The sequence below is a fragment of the Podarcis bocagei genome, assembly GCF_964188305.1.
Source record: "Podarcis bocagei genome assembly, chromosome: 5".
Classification (NCBI taxonomy): domain Eukaryota; kingdom Metazoa; phylum Chordata; class Lepidosauria; order Squamata; family Lacertidae; genus Podarcis; species Podarcis bocagei.
The window spans coordinates 100,488,625-100,514,848 of NC_138129.1; the positions used below are offsets into that span (position 1 = coordinate 100,488,625).

The following is a 26,224-nucleotide window of genomic DNA, read 5'->3' on the forward strand; positions in this document are numbered from 1 at the left end:
GGGCAACTTCCAACAAATTAAAACACAGTAAGATATCAAACATTAAAAACTTCCCTATACTGTACAAGGCTTTCCTATACTATATATATTAGAATTTGGGAGGGATAAAAATCCTATTTTGTGCATGTGCGTGTATAATGCAATATCTCTGAAATAAAAAAGTTGCTGCTCATCCCCGAAAACTGGGTAAGTCCCTATGCCTGAAGTGTGTCTTAATTCACCCTGCTGAGCTTGCATTTACAATTCCGTTTTCACTCTCAGCCAGCAAACTCCGGCAGCTGCGTTGAACTGCTTAATGCAGGGCAGTGAATTCGCCTCTTTGTTCTGAGCATGCTCCAAACCGGTGGGCATGCTCAGTAATGTTTCTTTATTTCTTTTAAAGCAGCAGCAAAGCCGCCTGATTCGTAGAAGCCGGCAGCAGAACTTCCTCGGCTGGGCCAGGTGAGAGAGCGGGTGCCCTGTTTCCATGGCTGGGTTGCGCATGGTGCCAGATTGATTGGCAAAGGAGGACGCTAGTTCAGGGCTCTTGGGCAATGAAGAGGGCGAGGCTATTGCTTTGCTATGCCATGGTCCGAGGGACTGGTCATCTGTAACAATGCTTAACTGTCTTCTGAGGAGTGCATGCCGCCCTGCAGAGGGAGGAATGCCCTGAAGCAATGGTGTTTCTTTCTTAAAACAACAGCAATGGTATTTTCATATTGGTTCAAGACAGTCCAGGAAGACAGTTTGTGTGCAAAATGCAAAACTGCAGCTGTCCGTCTTATTGCCTCCTTTAGTTATGGCTGGTGGAGTGAAAGTCACAAAGTGGTTTGTCCGCTTCTTTTTCAGGCTGAAGGGCTGTGGTTTGGTTTGGTTTGGTTTGGTTTTCAAAGGCAGAGGAGAAGGAAAGGGAGTGGTAGAAGTGCCGTGTGCAAGAAGTTGTTGAATCTTGAGGGTGATTTCATCAAGTTCTTTGAAAGCACAAACACTTAGGGACCCAAAGAAGCCTTTGAAATGTGAAAGTCAGCAGTTTAGATAGAGAGATAAGATAGTCCTTTGGATTTATAGCCCACCCTTCACCTCAAGGTTACAGCAACTCAGTAACAGCAAGATCTTACAGCACTATCTCCCTCTTGCCCAAGACCTGGGCAAAGATGTGTATTTGAACCAAGCCACAGTGAACAATGATGGCACAAGATGTTTGTTGGCAGGGAGGAACCACCGCCGAGAAAGTCATGTTATGGGTGTTCATCCTGCAGGCCTTAGAAGACAGCAAGCACTGCTAATAGCACCCATTATAATATCCAGGCAGGTGCGTATGGAAGGAGTCCTCTCTCTGTCAGATATTTGGGACCACATGACTGGGCTCCACCTATAACTGGTGGTATCATCTTCTCCCCTGTCTAATATCTACATGAAGCCATTGAGAGTGGCCATGAGGGAATTCTGAGCAAGGTGTCATTAGTACATTAATGATACTCAGTTCTATTTCTCTGTAACGTCTGAATTAGGAATACTGGTTCTGGCCAGGATCCTGTTTCATCCAGTGACCAACCAGATGTGTCCAAGATGCCCACAAGCAGAGCATAAAGGGCAACAGCCTTTCCCTTTCCTTTCCCTCCTCCAGCAGCTTCCATTATTGTGGAAGTGAATGCCATATGCATTTACTTACTGCATCATGAAATCCATATAGGCTTCCCAGAAGATAGGCTCTCTAGGGTGGCTTGCAAAACAAATACAGTCATACCTCATGTTATGTTTGCTTTGTGTTATGTTTTTTCAGGTTGTGTCCCGCGGCAACCCGGAAGTACCAGAAAGGGTTACTTCCGGGTTTCACTGCTCGCGCATTAACGCAAGCACTAAATCGTGCTTCACACATGCACCCAAGTGCCAAATTGTGCTGCGCAAATACGGCGCTTCAGGTTGCGGGCTTTTCATGTTGTGAATGGGTCTCTGGAACGGATCCTGTTCGCAATCACAGGAGCTTTTAAAAACTAAAAATGCAGTCATGAGGCAAGGTAGAGTATGTGCTGTTGGGTGGCTGTTTATTTGTCTTGTTGCTGAATGTTTGCCAAAACTGCATATTGTTTTTGAAAAAACAATAGAAAGTTCTCTCTGTCCTGGACTCTGTCTGTAAGGGTTAAGAGAGGGCTACTCAACATCTGCTTATTTTCCTGTCACAATCAGGGCTCTTCTCTTTCTCGGACTCCACCCCAGCCGCTCTATGGCAGCCCAGAAGAAACTCCAGGGTGTTGTGGCAGCCACTGTCACGCCAATGACTCCAGATGGGTAACTATCTCCCTGGCCTTCAAAGCAACGGCAGTAAGGTTTGATGGGCTCTTAAATAAATCACAGACACAGATCATGATTCATTTTATCATATCCTTCATTTCCTATCTGCACATGTCTTGCAACAGAAAGGGGGAAATTGGATTTAAAATGGCAATAATTAACCAGTGCGTTGGGTCTTGCCATCAAATTTTAGAGCACAACTTCTCTGCAACTACAAAATACTAAGTTTTTGTCAAGCTTGGCTCACTTGCTTGAGGTATCTGTTTGCACTGCTTCAGAGGCAGTGTGCTGCTTATTTGCACTGGGTCTGTTATCTCTTCCTTTCCCATACTGCTGCCTCCCCTTCTTTAAATTCCTCAGAGCAAGGACCTCTAGGGTGTGTGAAATACATAATTTACAAAGTTACTCTGTATGGCTCTGTGTACCTGGATGCTAGAATTCAAAGACCCACTCCACTAGGGCATGGCTAAGGCTGATGGGACTTGTATTCAGAAACACCTTGAGGGCTCTTGGATGGCTGACCTAAGGAGTCATCATTTCTCTATGGCAACCACTTTTGAAATGGAGAGGCGTTTCTAAAGCAATTTGTGGCACTGTGGCACTGTGACCTGCTGTTCCGAGGAGAGGGAACCCAACACCCCAAAGGTTGCCCACAGGCCCTTGGAGATGCTTGAAGTTCCTCTTTAGCTCCTCGCCCAAGTGGGCTACTGTGTAAGATGTGGAGGATCCTGATCTGGAGCAGGTGTTTGGATCCAATCCTTTGCAGATATATTATTCTAGTGTAGAGTAGACTAGGAGTGGGCAGTCTGCCTCCCTGCATTATCCAGTTTCTAGTGGCCAACCCAATGCATGCTGGTTGCTGGAATTCTTGCAAATAGTGCTGGACTGAGTAGACCTTGGTCTGATCTCTCATCCGTTCTTAAGCAACCATGCATGCTTGGGCAGTCATTGAGCACAGATTAGTTAAACCTTAACTGTTAAGATTGTATAGTTAGGATCTCTTGCCTGGTAGGGGAGATGACAGGCGTTCAACAGAGTCAGCAAACACTCCCTGCCTGGTGAATTCAGGAAACTGCCTGCCTATTTAGTCAATGGAAAAATCACAATTCTCACTTCCACCTAAAGTTCAAAAGGACCAGTCGTTCCCTTTAATGTAGGTTTTGATTGTATCCATGAATTTTTTATATATATTTTAAAAATTGTACTGAATATGCTTTTTATGGTGTACATTGCTTAGAGATTTTATAAATATTAAGCAGTTTATAAATACTTCTAGATTAAATGAAATAAATATAAATATAAAACTGTGGTAGTTCTAGTAAGAAGGAAAAAAGTGGACGATAGAAGGGTGAAATTGGCCCACCATTGGAATAAACCATAATGGTAGCCCCCTCCCCACCCGCCCCCATTTAACAAAAGAAAACTAAATTTTAAAAAACAGACTCTTGCTTATTCCTGTGCTGCCTCTCTGGCTCCTGGAGCCCTGCGCAACCCAGCAAGCTTAAGATTAAGAGCTGAACAGGACTACCCAGAGTTTATCAGGAAGGAAAACAGACAGTGTTGTTGGCCAGCCATTCTCTTTTCAAGAATGTGACCCATCTTCACAGATCACTAGTTTGCTTCTGTCAGCAAGGGGTGAGGCACTTATTAACAACGCTGACCTTGGTACAAACAAGTGAGGTGACCTTGGAGCCAGACACCCTGTGGCAACGATGCCTTGGCCCAGGGCTTCCTCCTGCTCCTGTGGCCATGCAAATGCCTTTCAAAGAGGCAGGATGGACTCCCCTGAACGTTCATGGGCCATGGACTGGGGCTTCTTCCAACTGGGACTGAGTGGGAAACGGGAAAACAGATGGGCTTCCCTGTTTGGTTTGCTGCTTGCTCTGTATCCAGAAGCCCCACTTGATCTGGCAGCTAGACAGTTTCCAAGCCCTCTGCTCTTGGCAAAACCTGGTGACGTCAGACAGACGGTGTTTTCCTGCTGCTCCCATTCGGAGTTGGAAAGCTATCCGGAGATATCAGGGGGGAAACAGGAACAAGGAGTGGACAACAACTTTTGCAGCCTGCAAAACATGGTTGAACGTTTTCATGCTCTGGGCTCTCCTTTCTTTGGCTTTCTGGTTTCTGTTTTTGTGTCATTTGTGAAAACACCAGAAAAACTGTGAATGGAAGCAAAATTAATATGGCATTAGCTATCCTGCAGGGAGTGATGCCTTTTATCATATGATTCTATGATCTGTCTGGCGAGGGAAGATTGGTTGTTCAGGTTCAGTTTTAATGTGTACCTGCCTGGCACTTCACATTCTGGGTTTTTCTTTTCAGTTATGGATATAGGTGATCATGCTTCCTGTCTTGTGTTCCTTTCTTCAGAGAAATCAACCTCTCTGTGATTGGCCAATATGTGGACTACCTGATAAATGAGCAAAGTGTGAAGAATGTCTTTGGTAAGATATGGCTTATGAGACCATTTGCTTTTGTGTGGACTGTCTCCTACACAGAAATGGCTATCATTTCAGCCCCAGACATCTAAGATGACACAATATACCGTGATAACTTTATATTACCTTCAGGATTAAAGTACCATGCCTCTGAATGTGTCAGTTTGGGGAGCAACAGCAGGAGAGTGCTATTGTACTCTAGGCTTTCCAGAGGCATAGAATTATACAGGTGAAAGGGACCCCAAGTGTCATCTAGTCCAGCCCCCTCCACTGTAGGAAGGCATCTGATTGGCCACTATGGGAAATGGGATGCTGGCCCTTGGTCTGATTTAATGCAGCAGAGCTCTTCTTATCAAAAGAGTCTATGCACAGTCTGGTAGATAACTTGGCTGCCCATATTCACTCCAGGGAAGCCTATGACAACTGAAATGGCTAATTTATTGTTGCAGTGTGTGGTTTTTGTAGGTACTTGTTTCTGAAACAGACCCTTCTCCATGGAAGTTTCTGCTGTGATAAGTCCCATGTGCATGCTTCCCCCAAAGAATTGTGGGAACTGTAGTTAACTGTGCTGAGAGTTGTTAGGAGACCCTTATTCCGCCTCGCAGAGCTACAATTCCCAGGGTTCCCTGGGAAGAGAGATTGGTTTTTTTAAACCAACTTTAGCCCTTGTACCATGGGCCAACAGATCTGACCCAGTATAAGGCGCAAGGCTGGACCAAGACATTTTGACCCCTGCAGTAAACCACAAAATGGCGCCCACCCCACCCCTCCAGGGAAGAAGGGGTGAGCAAAGATCTACATCAGGAACAGGGGGGACTAAAGATCTACATTGAGATGGATGGTGGGAGGAGATCAGCAGTGCCTCCTATTGGCCAAGAGGCCACTGTAGAGGTGGCATGGGGTGTGCTGATGCCGCTGCTGCTAATACATTCCTTGGAGGCCAGAACTGCTGCCCCTGTGGGTTCTCCCGCCTGAGGCAGTCGCTTCACCTTTCCTCATGAGTGGGCCGGCCCTGATAAGGCAGCTTGCTATGTTCCTGCAGTCACCCCACGAGGCTCCTCACGGAGTCTCTGCCATGGGAGCATATTCACCCAGTGCTTTTCAAGCTGCACTGGCTCCCAGTGGAGTACAGGGTCAGATTTAAGGTGCTGCTTTTGACCTTTAAAGCCCCTCACGGCCTAGGACCCTCGTACCTACGGGACCGCCTCTCCCGGTCTGCCCCACAGAGAGCCTCAAGGTCCATAAATAGCAACACCCTAGAGGTCCCGAGCCCTAAGGAAGTTAGATTAGCCTCAACCAGAGCCAGGGCCTTTTCAGCACTGGCCCCGGCCTGGTGGAACGCTCTGCCTCATGAGACCAGGGCCCTGCAGGATCTGATCTCTTTCCACAGGGCCTGTAAGACAGAGTTGTTCCGCCTGGCCTTTGGCTTGGAGCCAATTTGATTCCCTCCCTCTCTTTCTTTTTTCTTTTTCCTTTCTCCTCCTGTAATGAGGCTGCAGCCTAATGTTTTAATGTTGTATCTTAATCTTTTAAATTGTATTTTAATCAACTTGTTTTTATTATTGGTTGTTAGCCGCCCTGAGCCCGGTCTTGGCTGGGGAGGGCGGGGTATAAATATATATATATATATATATATATAGGTTTTGGTGTCTTCGGGTGTCTTCCCGTGTAAGAGTTGGGGTGTCTAGGCGACGTTTCGACGAGGTCTCACTCGTCATCTTCAGGCTGGTGCTTTCGGCTTCTTGTTACTAGAACAGAGCAGGATCTCAGTGTTTGAGTTCCTATAAATACTGTTGAGGGGGGTGTGGTGTATAGCCTCCAACGTTCTGGGCAGAGAGGAAGTTCCCAGGTTATTGTGCCTTTTCTTCTTTTGTTCATTAATTACTTGAGGGATATCTTGAGTGATTTCTTGAGTGATATTCTGAGTACCACTTAGGAGGGTCATTAGGTGTGGATTAGTTGCTAAAGCTTTCGTGTCTTGACCTCTTGAGCTAGTGAAGAGTTTTTCTGAGAAAATGGCTGTACTGCACTTAGTTGTGCTCTGGCTTGGCTTCGTGTATAGGGGCGAGCTGTGGTTTTGTGCCCTGTGCCAGCCAGATCTGTGTAGGGATTGCAGGGGGGTGCAGCATCCGGAGGTGCCACTATGGTTTGGCTACTGGATGGTGTCTGTAATTTATCTGTGGAGAGGGTCTGGGTTTGGGTCTGGTGTGGTTGATTGGAGATGGCGTTCTGTGTGCCTCTGGTTCTGGTGTCGGTTTTTGTGGGGAGGGCTAATTTCCAGATGTCTGGCAGGCGGGACGTGTCGTCACGCTTGTTCATGTTGTGAGGGTGTTTCTCTATCTCGATGGCTTCCATGATTATTCTCTTGTGGTGATGTTCCATGTTAAAGAGCAATTTGGAATCTGCAAAATTAATTTCGTGTCCTGTTTCTTTCATGTGTTGGTAAAGAGAGGAAGTTTTTTCTTCTTTTTTGACGGCATTCTTGTGTTCTGCGATACGTGCATTTATTCGTCTGTTTGTTTGTCCAATGTACGTGGCTGGGCAGACTTTGCAGGGTATTTCATAGACCCTGAAATTAGCCCTCCCCACAAAAACCGACACCAGAAATTAGCCCTCCCCAAAAACCGACACCAGAAATTAGCCCTCCCCACAAAAACCGACACCAGAACCAGAGGCACACAGAACGCCATCTCCAATCAACCACACCAGACCCAAACCCAGACCCTCTCCACAGATAAATTACAGACACCATCCAGTAGCCAAACCATAGTGGCACCTCCGGATGCTGCACCCCCCTGCAATCCCTACACAGATCTGGCTGGCACAGGGCACAAAACCACAGCTCGCCCCTATACACGAAGCCAAGCCAGAGCACAACTAAGTGCAGTACAGCCATTTTCTCAGAAAAACTCTTCACTAGCTCAAGAGGTCAAGACACGAAAGCTTTAGCAACTAATCCACACCTAATGACCCTCCTAAGTGGTACTCAGAATATCACTCAAGAAATCACTCAAGATATCCCTCAAGTAATTAATGAACAAAAGAAGAAAAGGCACAATAACCTGGGAACTTCCTCTCTGCCCAGAACGTTGGAGGCTATACACCACACCCCCCTCAACAGTATTTATAGGAACTCAAACACTGAGATCCTGCTCTGTTCTAGTAACAAGAAGCCGAAAGCACCAGCCTGAAGATGATGAGTGAGACCTCGTCGAAACGTCGCCTAGACACCCCAACTCTTACACGGGAAGATACCCCAACTCTTACACGGGAAGACACCAAAACCTGCATATATATATATATATATATATACACACACACACTATTATGAGCTGTGAAGCAAGGCTTCCTGCAAACATGCTGAAGTAATCATTCCCCCTGCAAAAAAATAAAATAAAAATCTTTCTATGTGTGCAAATACTTCCATTTTTTTCCTTTTTTGGTCACAGTAAATGGAACTACAGGAGAAGGCCTGTCCCTGAGCATTCAGGAGAGGAAGCAGCTGGCCGAAGAGTGGGTGACTAAGGGCAAAGATAAGTGAGTAACTGGGGGGGGGGGGAGAGAGAGATTGGTGTGTTTCATGGAAATCACTGGCTATCCAAGCAAAGACAGATGATTGTGAAATCCGTGTTCTGTTTCCTTCCTTTTTTCCCCTTTAAAGGCCAGGGAGAGGGGAACAGTTTTTCAAGACTACTGTTGAAAGTAACAAGCTGCAGTATGTTAATGTCTGTCTCTCATCTCCAGCAGATTTCTTTATTTCTTCTCATTGCTCAAAGAAAACAAGGAAAATAAAAGTGGATATTTATAGGAGGAGAGCTGTCTGTCTTGTTTGTGTCTATACCATTCCTTGCAGGCTGAAAATAAGGATGGAGAGGCGGGATATGGGGAAAGAGAGAGTGTTGTTTCTTTAAGACAGAACGCTTGGGCTGCGATGATGCTGGTTCAGAGATGAAAGAATAGTTTTACCTTTTATGACAGTGGAACAGATTTCCTCAGAAGGTGGTGGACTCTCCTTCCTTGGAGGTTTTTAAAGCAAAGGTTGCATGACCATGCATCTAGTTGAGATTCCTCCATTGCAGGGGGTTGGACTAGATGACCCTTGGGGTCCCTTCCAATGCTACAATTCTGTGATTCTATGTATGAATTATGTAGAAATCACTGGAGGGCAGAGCACACAGAGCATGAAAGCTTTTAAAAATCCTTTTCCTTCTACTTGCAGATGTTAACTTCGTAATACTAACAGTCTGTGGATATATTGGTTTCTGCTTTTAAAGATTAATCTCCCCTTCAAAAAGGTTGCTAAAAACAATTTCAAATGGCTTTGATGCAGCCCCCTTTCATTCTCTTTTTAATTTGCTACCTTGACTACTGCTTAAACTTTAAATAGCTGTAACCCTCTGATTCTATAAGAGCACGGGGCTGTGACCTGTAAAGCGGCTGTGAGTGGGCCAAATAATAATTTTTACCATTCCAAAGTTTGCTGGCATAGGTAGCATCTGCCAATGGTGATGCTTTGTATGGCGATGATGTTCCACCTCCGCGGCCAGAGTCAGTGTGTCTCTGAATGCCAGTGGCTGGGAAGCCCAGTGGGGAGAGCACTGTGGAGCTCAGGTGAGGCACCTGGCCGGCCGCAGTGAGAACAGGACGCTGGACCGCGTGGACGGGCCATGTGCCTGACCCGGCAGAGCTCTTTTCATGGTCCTGTGACTCCTGGCTTTCCCACTGAATATCATACATTCTTTTTTCTTAATTGATGTTCTCTTATAAATATTTATAGTACTTTATGTAAACCACTTAAGATATTTATTTTTGATTAAGCTGGCTTTAAATCTTGCTAAGTGAAGGCACAAATCTTCAGAGAAGAGTTTCTGGGGCACTCCTGAATGGGGGGGTGTGACTCAATATGCTCCTTTTCCCCTACACGTTTTTGAAACATGGCCTGCAGATTTTGACAGCATTCTACTTTTGCTCTGTGTTCCATTTTGCTGTTCATCTTTTTGAAATACCTGCATTTCTGCATAAATATGCCTCTTCACTGGACTAAATGGCCTATATCTCTGTGTTGCATGTTGTCACATGTGATGAACACACGTCTGTATGCTGATGTGTGTGCACTGAGAGGCTAACTGCACATTAAGTCCCAATGCTCTCCTCCTCCTTCTCCTCCTCCTCCTCTTCTTCTTCCTCTTCTTCTTCTTCTTCTTCAAGTTGCTTTAGAACAGATCATTTGAAAGCAAGTGAAAGACTATCAAGGGAGAGGGAAAGCTGTGGAGCAGTTTGGACTGGAGATGTCTGAGGAAGGAATCAAGTGTCCTGTTCTGCTTTTCTGTTAATTCTTAATTGCCTCTCAGCAAAGCAGATTTTCTATTCCAAGATATTAGATCAGGGGGACCTTTTCAAGCCGAGAGGCTGCTTTCCCTCACACTCTCTATCCTCCACTCGTCATGGCTCGGGGGCACATCCCACCCTGGGAAAAATAGCTGGAGACAACGCGGCTGAGACCTTATGCAACCTCTGGGTCTGTGTTTCCCCACCCTGATATAGAGACATACATGCACATGTACAAATACATGGACCTGGTTTTAATACATGAGTTTGTCCTCGACAAGGTTGCAGTTAAATAGATATTATGAAATGCTTGCACTGCAGACTATCAGCAATAAGACTACACACACACTTTCCTCTTTTCTTCTTTGCAGACTGGATTACGTGATTATTCATGTTGGCGCACTCAGTTTACCAGAAGCAAGGGGACTGGTGAGTGTGTGTTTTTAATGTATTTCCCCCCTGTTTTTATCCTACATGAACTTTGGCTGCACAAGGAGACAGTCCCCCGCCTACATTTATTTATTCATTGCATTTATATCCCGCCTTCCCTCCAAGGAGCTCAAAGTGGCATATTACATATAACTCTCCTCCTGCACATTTTATCATCCCAACAGCCCTGTGAGGTAGGCTAGGCTGAGTGTGAATGAGTGGCTTAAGGCTACCCAATGGCAGCGAGCTTCATGGCTGAGGGGGGATTTGAACCCTGGTCTCCCACATCCTAGTCCAGCACTCTAACCATTATGCCACATTGGCTCCCTTCCTGTCAGTACAGGGTTGAGAAGCTACACTTGCTGAAATTCCGCCTCCTATGAAGGATAGCAGGTCTTCTGGTCCCTCTAAAGCAGCCTCTCCCAACCTGGTACTCTCCAGATGTTGTTGGACTACAACTCCCATCATCCCTGACCATGGGCCACGCGGGCTTGAGATGGTGGAAGTTGGAGTCTGACATCAGTGGCAGAGCGCCAGGTTCAGGGAAGCAGCTTTAGGGAGAAAATAAGGTGAGTGTATAGTTGCAACAAATGTAAGTGGGTTCCGGCTATTTAAAAAAATAAAGTGTTATTTGCATTGCAGATACTTGGAGTAGCTGATTGTTAGCATATGATCACTGCAGATGATCAAGACACATAAAGCCCACCAAAAGAATTGCTTTGCAATCAGAACATCTCCTTCTGAAAACAGCCAGGAATGGCTATAGAAACAATACCATCGGGAGATCCAGTTATACAGTGGTGCCTCGCAAGACGAAAATAATCCGTTCTGTGATTCTCTTCGTCTAGCGGTTTTTTCGTCTTGCGAAGCAAGCCCATTGAAGGATTAACGCTATTAGCGGCTTTTAGCGGCTTATCTGCTGATCGGATCAGCTGATAAGCAGCTTAGCGGCTTAGAAAAAGGGGGGGGGGACCCAGCAGGAACTCACAAGACATTGTCGTCTTGCGAAGCAAGCCCATAGGAAATTAATTTTGCGAAGCACCTCCAAAATGGAAAACTCTTTCATCTAGTGAGTTTTCCGTCTTGCGAGGCATTCGTCTTGCGGGGCACCACTGTATTTCTATATATAACTCTAGCTGGGGAATTCTCATGTAATTGGGGAATAGACAAGTGATCTGTTCCTTTTCTATCACTTCCGTGATGGTGCCAATCTCTGTGGATTTCTTTCCTTCCTTTTCAGGCTAAGCATGCAGCAGAAATAGGAGCGGATGGCATAGCTGTCATCGCCCCCTCTTTCTTCAAACAGGTGAAGAAAGGTGAGGAGGCAGGTCCCACTGTATTATTTCCCCTCTTTCCATCCACATCCCAGGCAGGTCTTCAGTACTGTGAAGAACAATGTTGTTGGGATGTGCAGCGGTAAAGCCAGAGGATGTGAGCTGTTTCTGTTAACTGCTGCAAAATCAATGCCTCAGCCGTTACTTTTCAATTTACATTCCCTCTTTGTATTCTATGGGAGTGGAGAAAAGCCACAAAATGTGGGCATTGGGGGCAAGTTCACCTTCCTGTGGATCTCTGCTTCCATTTGAAAAGGAAAGAAACCAACTTTGCAGTCCTTGTGGCTTGGAAGACACACATTAAAATGATCAGGTAATGGACCTTGTAAAATCTCAGAAGCCAGAGTGGGGGCTGAATAAGAATTCCAGTGATCAGGAGGTGATGCTCCAGTGCCTTCCATAGCTCATTGCCTCTCCTCTTGACTGACAGAGACAGAATAAATTATGCAAGAGGAGCATGATAAATTATACAAATTTGCATAATTTATATAGGCTGCAAAAGCCCATTTTTCTTTGTACAGATTTCAGGTTACCTAAGCCAGAATGTTTTGGGGGAGTGTGTGTGTGTGTGTGTGTGTTTTCTTTTAGTGCAGAGTATGCCCATCCATGAATATAGAGGAAGGTAAAAGTAATGGCTGCAGGTCCACCTCTGCGTACCATGCAGAAGGAGGCATCTAAGCTTTGAACATACTTAGTTAATCTCCTGGGAAGTTTTCTACTTTTATAGAGCCTGGACTTGCATCTCACAATTCACAAATAATGAAGATACGGGTCTGCAGTCTTTTTGTTCTTGCATCTTCCTGCATACATATTCTGTGCTAATTTGAGATGCTACCATCATTTATCCTCACTGACATGAATCAGATTAGATCTGGTGGTTTGGGAATCCCAGATGAAAGCCTGGAACAATCCTTATCTCCTTTTTGGTCTCTCCACCTCCAGCCACGTATTGGCAACCGAACTGGGAAGATGAAGACCCAGATGAGTTAGCGACTACAGAACCCCTTCAAGAGTGGATTTTAAACTCTCTGTGTGTTGGATGGGGGGGATAGTTGTGCAGGCAGTTTGGGGTTGCTACTTGCATGTCACATAGGCCTACGTTGCACATGAGGTGTGCTCTTCAAAATTACCCAGGTTTTCAATTGCTTTCCTTGTCTTCTCCTATTTAGATGCTCTAGTTGCCTTCCTGCGGGATGTTGCATCTGAAGCCCCAGGCATCCCATTCTATTATTACCACATCCCTCCCCTGACTGGTATAAAAAGTAAGTGTTACTCGTCTAGACCATCCTAATTACATCGCAGGGAAAAGTTGGACTCAGCAGCTCTTTCTGTGTATGTTTGGTGTTTAAACTAATTTAGGCAAATGTCAAATGCATAGGATTGTGCTTCAGAATGTAGTGGTGGTCAAGATAGATGTATTGTACTAGTAGAGACATGGTCTAAGGAGCATAGTAGAAGCTAATTCCATCTTTGGAAATAATATTGCTAAACTCACTAGAACATTGATGTGTACTGGTGATTGATTAGGGGCAGATCCGTACAAATCATTTAGAGCAGGCTTCCTCAACCTTGGGCCTCCAGAAGTTTTGAGACTACAATTCCCATCATCCCTGACCACTGCTCCTGCTAGCTAAGGATCATGGGAGTTGTAGGCCAAAAACATCTGGAGGCCCAAGGTTGAGGAAGCCTGATTTAGAGCACACCCAAGACACATTTATTGTAAATAATTTTTTATTGATTTTCACAATTGAATTCCACATTTAATCACAATAGTACTTCCCCCCCCCACCCCCAAATTCACAAATACCTTTTTCAAAACCTTGTCTTTGAGGTTCTTTAAACCTCATGAGTTCCCTCCATTCCCTCTTCTTGGTTCTTTATATAGACAAAATTATTCTGCATTTCCATATTTCATGCTTAACCAATTATTATTTCTCTTAATTTATCCAAATTTCTACTGATTGCAAGTGTTTAGTCAAGGCCTATTGATGTTTCAACCTACTTGCAATACCCTGCATTCGAACAATAAACCTTTCCCATTCTTTTTCCTAACTTTAGCATACTCCAACTTTCCCATCAGCAGACAGTATCCATAAGTATTATAAAGAAAGATTTAGTAACCTTTTCACTTGCAAATTGTTTCCATGCAGTGATAGTTACTAATAAGACGGGAATGGACTTTTGACGCCAAATTCCGCCTAATTAATTAATTAGGAATTAATTAATTCTGAAAGTAAATCTTTACCTTTCCATTGGCCTGGTAGTAATTTTTGGAAGATCTCTGCTTCAGGCTTGAGCTGAGGCTTCGCTCCCACGGAGTTGTGATACTGCCATGGCTGCAGGCTTGACTGCCGCTTCCTCCCCCCTTCCCATACTTTCCAGCACAAAAGGAGTTTGGGGGTTGCAGGAGAGCCCTTTTGATGGCTGCTGGACCTCTCAACACCCTGAGCACCCTCTCAGGGCTTTTTTGGGGGGTGCACCTCACCTTGGCGCTTCCCCGTTTCTCCACGGGGCTCAAGTCCGTCAGACGATCGGACTCACGCTCCTTTCCACCATCTGCAGAAACCGGAAGTGCACCCAAGACACATTTAAAGCACATTACTTCCCTCAAATAGTGCTGGGAACTGTTGTTTGTTAAGGATGCTGGGAACTGTAACTCTTTGAGGAGAATCCACAGTTCCCATGGTTCTTTAGGGAAGTCATGTGCTTTAAATGCACAGTGGATGTGCTTTGAATGTTATGGTGTGGATCAGGACTAAGTCCCATTGTTCATACATGTGACATGTATTATGGGCATTATCCTTGTTTATATTCATTATAAAGTATATAAATTTTGAGCCAGTGTAATGGCCAAGGTTTCCCCTCAAGATGCTAGAGAAATGGTAGCTTTGTGAGAGTTCCAATAATAGTCTGTTAAACATTGCTTTACCTCCCTCTTGGCCCACAATTCCCAGAGTTCCTGCTCTGAGGCAAGAGGACGTCTGCAAAATCTGGTGTAAGATTATAGTGTATTCTGATCAAGGAATTCCATTTCTGTTGCCTTCCACAGATAAGGAAGAGGGAACTTTTGGGGGCATTCTTCCCAGATTTACACCTTTTCACAAGAACACATTCTTTGTAGTATATTTTAGGATAGATTCACAGCCTCTATTGTGATGTTTTCTTGCCAGACGTGGTCATGTGCTTTGCCCAGTAAGACTTGAAAACTTGTTGGTGTTCCTCTCTTTTGCTTTCCCTCTCTGTTCAGTTACTGCCCAAGAACTGCTAGATGGGATGATAGAGCAGATTCCCACCTTTAAGGGGGTGAAGTTCAGTGATAAAGACCTCCTGGATTTTGGGCAGTGTGTGAAGAAAAATGACAGAGGCCAGTTTGTACTTCTGTATGGTGTGGATGAGGTAAGGCATTTCTATATTAATAACTCTGGTGTACTAGAATGGCACGATGGCTTCCTAAAGCGATGTAACCAAGTAGTGCTTTTTGTGCTACTGGGGATATCTTCTGCCTACCAAAGAGCTGCCATGATCACTTGTTTTTGTTTTTTATGTAATTTCAAAAATTAATTTTCCATTTTTTAAAACAATATTATAACATCATATCACCTTTTACATATTTTTAGCTCTACTGAGCTTTTGACTTTCCTCCGCTCAGTCATCTGGTTTTTATCAAACACATCTTAGAAACGCACATTTATATTGTCTAACTTCTACATGTAACTATTTAGAACTTAAAGCACAAGTAGAAAGTTTCTTCTTCTTTTTTTTATAAATATTTTATTAAGTTTTCAAACACAAAATAAAAAGTCACATATTAAACACACAAAATCCCTTCACCAAAGAGATACCAAACAAAAAACAAGTACAAATACACCAACAAACAATATAGAAAAGAAGAAAAAGAAAACACAACTGTTCATAACATTTTTTATATAACTAACTGGACTTCCTCACATCTCCCTTACCCTGCATTCTTTGTAATAAAAAATAACAGCAAATTATTACCTTGTTTCATGCCTTATTTTGTACTTCTCAAATGTTATATTTCTAAACTTAAAGTAATTTTTGTCAATTATTTGTAACTTAGATTAAACATAATATTACTTTAAGTTTCGACCTTCTCTTACTTATCGCTTAATTTTCTGTATCTCACAGTCAAATTACTGGAGCCATATTTTTCTGGATCATGCAATTTCTTAACATTCATACAACTTGTACTGTTTTTGTAGATAGTCCTTAAATTTTTTCCAGCCCTCTTCCATTGTTTCTTCTCCCAAATCTCGGATTCTGCCAGTCATTTCAGCCAGTTCCATATAGTCCATCAATTGCGTCTGCCACTCTTCCAGTGTGGGCAAATCTTGTGTCTTCCAATGTTTTGCAATAAGTATTCTTGCTGCTGTAGTCGCATACATAAAAAAAGTTCTGTCCTTCTTTAACACTTTCTGGCCGACAATGCCCAAGAGGAAGGCTTCTGGTTTCTTAACAAAGGTATATTTAAATACCTTTTTTAACTCATTATAGATCATTTCCCAGAAGGCCTTCACTCTTGGACAAGTCCACCAGAGGTGAATGAATGTCCCTTCAGCCTCCTTACATTTCCAACATTTATTATCAGACAGGTGATATATTTTTGCAAGCTTGACTGGGGTCATGTACCACCTATATATCATTTTCATAATATTTTCCTTCAAGGCATTACATGCCGTGAATTTCATTCCGGTGGTCCATAACCTTTCCCAGTCCTCAAACATAATGTTATACCCAATATCCTGAGCCCATTTTATCATGGCTGATTTGACTGTCTCGTCCTGAGTATTCCATTTAAGCAGCAAGTTATACATTCTTGAAAGTACCTTAGTCTTTGGTTCTAACAATTCTGTCTCTAATTCCGATTTTTCCACCTGGAATCCTATCTTTCTGTCCAAATTAAAAACCTCTTTAATTTGAGTGTAATGTAACCAATCTCGCACCTTATTCTTTAATTTCTCCAAGCTCTGCAACCTCCAATTGTCTCCGATTTTTTCTATTATTTCCCAATATTTCGGCCAACCGGCCTCCATATTGAGTCTTTTTCGGGCCTTAGCCTCCATTGGTGATAACCATCTTGGGGTCTTGTTTTCTAGTAAGTCTTTGTATTTTGTCCAGACAATAAATATTGCTTTTCTGACAATATGGTTTTTGAACCCTTTATGAACTTTTACCTTGTCGTACCACAAATATGCATGCCATCCAAAAGCATTATTAAACCCTTCCAGATCTAGGACATCAGTGTTCTCTAAAAGTAACCAATCCTTCATCCAACAGAAAGCTGCAGCTTCATAATATAACCTTAAGTCCGGCAGGGCAAATCCCCCTCTTTCCTTTGCATCAGTTAGAATCTTAAATTTTATTCTGGGCTTTTTGCCCTGCCAGACAAACTTAGAAATATCTTTCTGCCACTTTCCAAAACATTCCACTCTGTCCACAATCTGTAGGGTTTGAAACAAAAACAACATCTTTGGCAATACATTCATCTTTATAGCTGCAATTCAACCCAACAAGGAAAGTTTCAATCTTGACCAAGTTTCTAGATCCTTTTTAATTTCTAACCAACATTTTTCATAATTGTCCTTAAATAAGTTCAGGTTTTTAGCAGTCAAATTTACCCCTAGGTATTTCACTTTTTTAACCACATTTAACTCTGTCTCTTTATGAAACCTTTCTGATTCCAAAGGTGTCAAATTTTTCCCCAAAACCTTAGTTTTTTGCTTGTTCAGTTTGAATCCCGCCACCCGACCAAACTCATGAATTAATTCTAAAACTCTTTTCTACTAGATTCTGGCTCCTGTAATGTTAAAACCAAGTCATCTGCAAAAGCTTTCAGTTTGTACTGTTTCACTCCGACCTGTATTCCTTGCACCAACCGGTTCTCCCTAATCATGTTCAAAAGCACCTCCAGGACTGAAATAAATAGCAAAGGGGATATGGGGCAACCTTGTCGTGTTCCTTTTTCAATTTTAAACTCTTCTGTCACCACATTGTTAACTATCAATTTAGCTTTTTGCTCTGAATAAATTGCCTCTATTCCATTTTCAAACCCCCGTCCCACTCCCATCCCTTCAAGGTTTTTCTTCATGAACTTCCAAGAAATATTGTCAAAGGCCTTCTCCGCGTCAATAAAAATTAACACTGCTTTTGTATTGATATTGGTTTGCAAAAGTTCCAAAATGTCAATAATATTCCTAGTGTTATCAAACAAATGTCTACCTGGGAGAAAACCTGCCTGATCTTTATGAATTACTTCATTTAACACTTTTTTGAGTCTATTTGCCAAGATATCTGCAAAAATTTTGTAATCCACATTTAGGAGTGAGATGGGACGGTAGTTCTTAAGTTGAGTCTTTTCAGTTTCCAGTTTGGGTATCAATGTGATGAAAGCTTCTTTCCACGATTCCGGTGCCTTCTTCCCCTCCATGATCTGATTACACACCTCCATTAGTGGTTGTATCAAGAAATCTTTCAATGTCTTATAATACTTGGAGGTGAGTCCATCTGGCCCTGGAGATTTGCCTAGTTTCATATTCTGAATGGCACCCTCAATTTCTTGTTGTGTTATCTTATAGTTCAGGATTGTTCTCTTTTCCTGGGATAATTTTGGTAGTCCGTTAATTTTTAAAAATTGGTCTATCTCCGTCTCTTTCTGCGGCCCTTGCGTATAAAGTTGTTTGAAGTATCTCTGGAAGCACTTTCTAATTTCCTCAGGTTTCTGGATATTTCTCCCTTCAATCTCTAAGTTTGTAACCGTATTCAATTTTTGTCTCTTTTTCAACTGCCATGCTAGCAGTTTCCCACACTTATTTGCTGATTCAAATGATCTTTGTTTCATTAGTTTAATTTTCCACTCAACTTCTTGGTTTATCAATTTGGCATATTGTGCTTGGTGGAATTTGATTTCTCTCAGAACCTCCTGTGATTTTGGTTTTGATCTCAATTTTTTCTCGCCATCTCTTATCTTCTCTAAGATCTTATCCTTTTTTTCATTCCAAAGTCTTTTCTTTATCGTATTCTGTTGTATCAAAAACCCTCTCATAACAGCTTTACTTGCGTCCCAGATTACTCTTTTTTCCACCGTAGTGTTCAAATTTATTTCAAAATAGTCTTTTAAAGTCTTTTGGGCCTTCTTCACAATCTCCTGATCTCTTAACAGGGTGTCATTCATTTTCCATCTGAAGGAACCGATTGGAGTTAGTCTCATTTCCACTTTCATAGCATTATGGTCAGAGCAGGTTTTTGGGCAGATTTCCACTTTTCTAGTCTTAGGTGCCAGTCCTCTAGTTATCCATATTTGGTTGATTCTTGTCCATGACAGATGGGCTTCAGAAAAGAATGTTCCTTCTTTTCCTAGGGGGTTCTTTGTCCTCCAAATGTCAACCAAGTCCATGTTGTCAGTTAGTTCAAAAAAAGTTTTAGGTAGTCTGCCGTCTTTTGTTAAATTTTGATTTTGTGACTTGTCCAGAAGTTTCTTCTTTTAAACATTGTGAACTTTACCGCAATCCTGCTAGTGTCTTTATATGTTTACAATGATTGCCTAAGTATTCAATAAATTTACTCCATTCTCCCTGGAACACTTGGTCACTCTGGTTTTGGATTTTCCCCGTCAGCTTTGCCAATTCTGCATAGTCCATCATCTTCATCTGCCATTCCTCTATTGTCGGTATTCTTTCTGTTTCCACTTTTAGGCTAATAAAGTTCTAGCTGCTGTAGTGGCAAACATGAACAATTTCTGGTCAGCTTTTGATAGTTCCACTCTGGTCATTCCCAGCAGGAATGCCTCTGGTTTTTTAGGGGCCATGATCACTTTTTGAATACTGTCTTCCCAGCAACAAGTTGTTCTACTGTTTTCTCAAGGAAATAAAAGATGTGTTTTTTGTCTTTCCCTAACCAGCAACTCCTGGCTGCACTCGCTATGGGAGCGACTGGGGCAGTTGGAAGGTCAGTCTCTCTTTCACAGCACAAACCTAACTATGTCTACTCAGAAGTAAATCCTATTGAATTTAGTAGGACTTACTCCCAGGTAAGGAGGGTTAGGCTAACAGCCTCAGTCATCTTTACATGGATGAGAAAGTATGAGTTCCAATGCCGCTTCTTTTGAAGCAAAGAGGATCATTTTGCAGTTCATTTTTCTGGCTGCTTTTAGCCCTGCACCAGCTTTTGTTTATACAGCTGAGTGATGAGTAAGAAAACTTTCATGTCTGAAACAGTTTTCTTCTTTTTACTGGTATAGCTCAGAGCTTCTCAAACTTATTTGGCCTACTGCTTCCTTTTCAGAAAAAAAACCTCAGTGCCCACCACCCCAGGAAATGAACAAACAGAAAGATTCTGGGACAAATTTGCATTCTTTTATGTATCTATATTTCTACATATGTCCTACAACATAGTAAAGAAAGATGTTGTAAATAAGACACCTTATTCATTGCACAACAGATGAAACATGTGGCTTTTCAAAACTGGACAAGGAGGTGGACTAGTCCCTGGGATTAAAGGGAGTGGCGCAGTCCAGTCGACCTCAGGGGCGGGGCTGGTGCAGCAGCCTGCCTGCCATTGGCCAAATAGGGAGGCAAGCTGCGATCAGGTTAACCCAAAAAGGTTCACCCAAGCCTGGGAAAATGCACCACCTCCAGGATGACTGCCATCTGGGGAGGCATTGCTGCCATCCTGCAATGGTGCCTGACCTGGCGGTAAGCGTCATTACACAATAGATGAAACGTACAAATGGTTTTTCAAAATTTTATTCTCTTCCACCACCCCCTTATTTTTATTCAATGCCCCCAGTTGCACCTGAGGCTACTACTGTCCCCCGCCAGATCATTCCAGTGCCCCCCAGGGAGCGGTACTGCCCACTTTGGGAAACACCTGTCTAGCTTTTTGCCTGCAAATTCTTATTATCTGCACCTTCTGCCCTCTCCTGCTGACCAGTATTCTGGCTAAGGGCCCATTCATATTCAGCATGCTAACGCGTTGGTTGATTACTCTCAACCAATTATGTTTTGCATCCTGCTTGAGTGGCAGGGAGGGTGAACTCTGATCATGTCTCTTCCTTCCCTGGATGGCGAAGGATAGGAAGAAAGCAGCCTCTTGTGCAAATGTGGCATTTCTTGCCTTTTGCCCTGGACACCACTGCCTTGTGGCCCCTGGAAACTTGTCTAGAGGGGAATGTGGCTCTGAGTCTGAAAAAGTTCCTTGCCCCATTTAGAATGGTAACCATAGAGGGCACACTCTGTGCAGGAGCATCTCCCCTCCCACTTTCTCCCTTTTAATAGCTTATTACACGCGACATGCTACTCTGTGCAGGAGCAACTCCCAGTTTTGCACTGGAAAGATACCTTCAGATTTGCTATTCTGCTCAATCGATTCTAGTTATGGCGGCACATGTTAATACCAACTTTGCCTTTGCTCTGTTGGCTTTTGTCTTTGTACAGCACCTATAACTATCTGGGCAAGGCAAATAATTCAATGCTGGAAGCTTTTGCCAAGGGAGACCTCTCCTTGGCACAAAAATATCAGGTATGATATTTCTAACTGAAGTTGGTGACAGTGGATGATAGTAGGATAACAGATTCCTCCTTCCTTTTGTATACAGGTAACTCCCAACTTACACTGGCAGCCCAGGACCTCCATAGGCACTGCCCAGGCTTGCACCCCAGAGAGGTCACCTGGGTGCTGCTAACGCAGCCCTTTGACTTCACCCCTGGAGGCGCACTCCATTGTCTCTCCAGACAGATGAATGCCGGCAACAACTCTATTCAGCTTTATGCACTTAGCCAAAAAAAAATTAAGGGGGGGAATGGCACCCCCACCCACCATTTAACCCATTGTGTTTTGACTATACACGATTTTGGCATTATGCTGTATCCCCGGAGTATAACCCCCCCCCCGTAAGTTGTACGGTACAGATAACACACTCTAAAAGTCATGTGCATCTCCCCCTTACCCTTCACCCAGCTTGGGACAATGGGCAAATGGGAACAGGTTTCTTGACATGTATCACTTGCTGAATGAGGAGCACCTGTCCTGTATTTGCAAACAGTTGGTGTGGGACCCATATGACCTAGCTGGCACTCTGCCAAAAATTTAAATAAACACTTTCATTGCACCCACCTCAGATCCTGTGTGCACTTCCCTTCCCAATCCTTCATTGTTCCCTCTCCCCTAATTACCTGATAACACTATGTATACCACCTCCAGTTTAACACTGTGTATTCCATCTCCAGTTGCCCTACACTTTTTTTTATTACCTATAATAAAATTAATAAACTTATTTTCTGTCTCTTAGTACAGTACCCAGGAAGTAATCAGCTTTTTCATGGCACAGGGTAGGTACCACAGTAGACTGAATCCTTTTCTGCCCATCAGACGTGGTTTATCCAATGTGCTTGAATGCTTCTGAATTTCCTTTTTTTAAAAAAAGCTTTTATTGCCCAAGAAGCGCAGATACGTTCTGAAAGACTCCATTTAACTCTCTCTCTCTCTATTTTTCCTTTGCAAATTGCCCCTTGCACTTTCTTCAAATGCAGCTTTTCTCATGGGAGTAGCCAGGATTTTTGTTAAGAGGGGGGCAGAACCTCAGATTTGTATTGGTTTTTATTGATTTTTATTGATTTGGGGGGAGAGCTTCCTCTGGCCCTCCTTGGCTACGCCCATGGGTTTTCTCCTACTGCTTTGATTTTCAGGCCTTGATTTCTTTTCCAAATGCATTTCTTTAAAAATATATAATATTACTGTAAGATTATAGTAACAAATTATTTGTACCGTATTTTTCGCTCTATAGGACGCACTTTTTCCCCTTCAAAAAGGAAGGGGAAATGTGTGTGCGTCCTATGGAGCGAAGACGCCGTAGCCCCGCGACCCTCTCCTGCCATAGCTGCGCGTCACCTCTCCAGCTGGGAGAGGGTCGCGGGAGGCTGCTTTAGCCCCGCGCACGTTCTCACGGCTGGAGAGGTGAAGCGCGGCTATGGCAGGAGCCTCTACAGCCCCATGTCACCTCTCCAGCCGGGAGAGCGCGCGGGGGGCTAAAGAAGCACCCCACGACCCTGTCCTGGCTGGAGAGGTGACACGCAGCTTTAGAGGCTCCTGCCAAAGCTGCGTGTCACCTCTCTAGCCGGGAGAGCGCTTGCGGGGCTAAAGCAACCCCCGCGACCCTCTCCTGGCTCGAGAGGTGATGCGTGGCTATGGCAGGAGCCTCTCCACTGCGCCTTTCCGCTGCTCCCTGACCTGCTCTTTGGGGCTGGTGGTGGGCTTCCCCCCCCCAGCCCCAAAGAGCAGGTCGAAAGGAACCTGAAGCCTGGAGAGCGAGAGGGGTCAGTGCACACCGACCCCTCTCGCTCTCCAGGCTTCCAAGGTAGCCGCCTGAACGCACCTTAAACGACACCTTGTTTTAGAGCAGGAAAACAAGAGGGGGAAAGTTCTCCCCCTCTCTGTGAAGCGCCTCCTGCCGCTTCACTGAAGGGGCGCTGGGCAGAGAGGGGGAGATTTTTCCCCCCTTGTTCTCCCCCCTCTAAAACAAAGTGCGTCCTATTGTCCGGTGCGTCCAATGGTGCGAAAAATACGGTACTCAAGTGCTTACACTAAAGTGCATGTACTCTATGCTAACCATCTAGCAGCTTGTACATTTGAACTATGCCTCAGATTTCATCTGTAGATATTCCATTGTGTATCTATTTGTAATATTATCTTGTTCGCTGCCATAGAATTTAGCCAGATTCCCCAAATGTTTAGTAACAGTAACGCTCCATGTCAGGCAGTAAATGCATGTCACGTGTGGTATAGTCAGCCCTAGAATTTTGAGAGCTCATATGACATTGTCATGTTGAATCAGTAAGTTCCCATGTGGAATCTCACCTCTGCATAGGCAGGCCAGTCTTTCAAGCCTTCTGCTGCCCCAGCTGCAATATGAAGACATCACATTGGGTAAAAGATTCCTGAATTGCAGGGGATTGCACTCAGTGACCCTTGTGGTGCCTGCCAACTCTAAATTCTATGATTTGGTTGTTTTTTGTCTGACTTGCAGGGCTATAGTAAGAATTAAAGGTAAAGGGACCCCTGACCATTAGGTCCGGTCGTGACCGACTCTGGGGTTGCGGCGCTCATCTCGCTTTACTGGCCGAGGGAGCCGGCGTACAGCTACCGGGTCATGTGGCCAGCATGACTAAGCTGCTTCTGGCAAACCAGAGCAGCGCACGGAAACGCCGTTTACCTTCCTGCCGGAGCGGTACCTATTTATCTACGTGCACTCTGACATGCTTTTGAACTGCTAGGTGGGCAGGAGCTGGGACCGAGCAACGGGAGCTCACCCCGTTGCGGGGATTCGAATCGCTGACCCTCTGATAGGCAAGTCCTAGGCTCTGTGGTTTAACCCACAGCGCCACCCACGTCCCTTATAGTAAGAATTACAACAAACTAAAAGCTTAGAACACTGGAAAACCCAAGAAATCTGATTACAATATTATGTTTTAACTTTTCTGTCAAAAACATTCAATAATTAAAGGTTGGGGACTAGTCAGTTGGCTAAAAGGTTGGGGGCAAGGGCCAGACTTCCTGAGAGGCAGTAAATCTCTCCCCCTGCTCTTTTATGAAAAGAAATTACAGTGGTGCCTCACAAGACGAAATTAATTCGTTCCGTGAGTTTTGTCGTCTTGCGAAGCACGGTGTTGGGAAAGTTTTGGAAAAGCTTCAGAAATCACCAAAGTCTTTAAAAACCTCAAAAAAGGCTACCACACCGCATTCTATGAGTTGCTCCTCGAAGTCAAGTCGCAACTGTATTAACGGTGTTAAGAAAAAGGAAACAAACTTGCAAGACGTTTCCGTCTTGCGAAGCAAGCCCATAGGGAAAATCGTCTTGCGAAGCAGCTCAAGAAACAAAAAACCCTTTCGTCTAGCGAGTTTTTTGTCTTGCGAGGCATTCGTCTTGCGAGGTACCACTGTATTTTAGTCACATCCCCACTATACATTGTAAAGCACTCTTGTAACAGTTGTGGCTTTCCCTCAAAATCTTGGGAACTGTCATTTAAGGGTACTAGTCTCACATAGCTACAATTCCCAGCACCCTTAACAAACTACAGTTCCTAAGATTGCCCATGACTTTTGAATTGGTATGGGTGCTTTAAATGTATGGTGTGGCTGTGACCTCCATCATTGACTATAGAGTGGGGCAGAAACTTTGTTGTTGGAATGATTTATGTCCTTTTTTCTTCTGACTAGGCTTTGGCGTTGCAGAGACCAAAGCAATCGTGACTCTGCTTTCAGGGATACCCATGGGTCCCCCACGACTTCCACTCTCAAGTGCCTCTGAGGAGTTCGTTGCCAGTGTCAAACCCAAATTGGAGAGCCTGAAGAACTGTTGCTACAGCTGACTTTAAGTATCCAGTGTGGGCATAGGAACATGGGCCATGCAACTTGGTGAACAGGTCTCACTTGCATACTTGAGATGCATCCTGACTGCTCAGCGTCCGTGAGGAAATTACTCAAAGACTCCTAACAGGGACTATGCATTGATGCCCTCTACATACCTTGCCTGGATGGAAAAGAGTACTGAAAAGGATATATCAAGAACTCTGGCCAAAAGTTTCAATATAAGGAATAATTCCTACTCAAGAGTTGAAATGAAAAACGTGTATATTCTGCTAAGAATAACAGTTTGAAGCTAGTAGTAAATTTAAACAACGTGTAAGTACGATAGTTTTAAAGTAATGGTAAGTTTGGATACAACGTTTAAGTACAGAAATAATGTAGTTTCAAATATACAGTGATATAGTACAAAGGTACATGAAATACCAGTGCACAACAATTGTTTTATACAAGTCTCAATAGCAGTCAAAAAGAGTCCATATTATATAAAATCAGAATAAAGAATAAAGGATCAAATAGGGCCAAAAAGGAGTATCCGGAGTGTGAATCAGATGTACGACTCAGTAGTGGTGACCAGGACAGGGCCCTGTTTCGGAGTACACGCCTTCTTCAGCTCGGTTTTTTGGCGACTATAAATCTGTTGGAAGTCTGTATCATTTAATTCTTTTATGTTTCTTTTTCGACATGCGTCTTAGATAATTGCATCCAAGTTTTCTTGCGTTTCTCTGTGCGTTTTCTCAGGTCTCTCCATAGTTTTCAGTTTAGTAATAAGTTGTAATTCAGCAATTTACAACCATACCCATTGAGTCAATCATGGTAAACCTGTTGACTGTTAACGACTGCAATTAGTCCTACAGGAAAAAGCAAGAGATAGTATGCAGATGACCAAAAAATAGCTTTAGCATATGTAACGAGACAAGAATCCGATATCTCTATAACTAAACTGAAAACTATGGAGAGACCTGGTCTGAATAGAGATATTGGATTCTTGTCTCATTACATATGCTAAAGCTATTTTTGGTCATCTGCATACTATCCTTTGATTTT

The 26,224-nt window shown here is 43.7% G+C and overlaps 1 protein-coding gene across 2 annotated transcripts; it reads left to right on the plus strand.

The window, feature by feature from the left end:
• Positions 1 to 279: 279 nt before the first annotated feature.
• On the plus strand, positions 280 to 25,354 carry NPL (N-acetylneuraminate pyruvate lyase). 2 transcript variants are annotated; one of them, XM_081195490.1, is made up of 12 exons: positions 285 to 441; positions 2,167 to 2,268; positions 4,642 to 4,715; positions 8,159 to 8,246; positions 10,409 to 10,466; positions 11,707 to 11,782; positions 12,970 to 13,062; positions 15,048 to 15,196; positions 19,719 to 19,765; positions 21,253 to 21,337; positions 22,107 to 22,146; positions 25,031 to 25,354. In XM_081195490.1, exons 1-12 carry the CDS (start codon positions 350 to 352, stop codon positions 25,180 to 25,182), a joined length of 1,056 nt encoding a protein of 351 aa, XP_081051616.1. In that variant the 5' UTR covers positions 285 to 349; the 3' UTR covers positions 25,183 to 25,354. The 2 variants fall into 2 exon arrangements, with proteins under 2 accessions (XP_081051617.1, XP_081051616.1); XM_081195491.1 differs by lacking the exon at positions 2,167 to 2,268 and having other exon boundaries at positions 280 to 441.
• The last annotated feature ends 870 nt before the right edge of the window (positions 25,355 to 26,224 follow it).

Excerpts from the sequence above, each read along its gene's own strand:
- NPL (XM_081195490.1), top strand. The coding sequence starts at position 350 with ATGCTCAGTAATGTTTCTTTATTTCTTTTAAAGCAGCAGCAAAGCCGC. Across the intron at positions 10,467-11,706 it reads TACCAGAAGCAAGGGGACTG|GCTAAGCATGCAGCAGAAAT; the intron begins GTGAGTGTGTGT and ends CTTCCTTTTCAG. Across the intron at positions 21,338-22,106 it reads CCTTGGCACAAAAATATCAG|TACAGTACCCAGGAAGTAAT; the intron begins GTATGATATTTC and ends TCTGTCTCTTAG.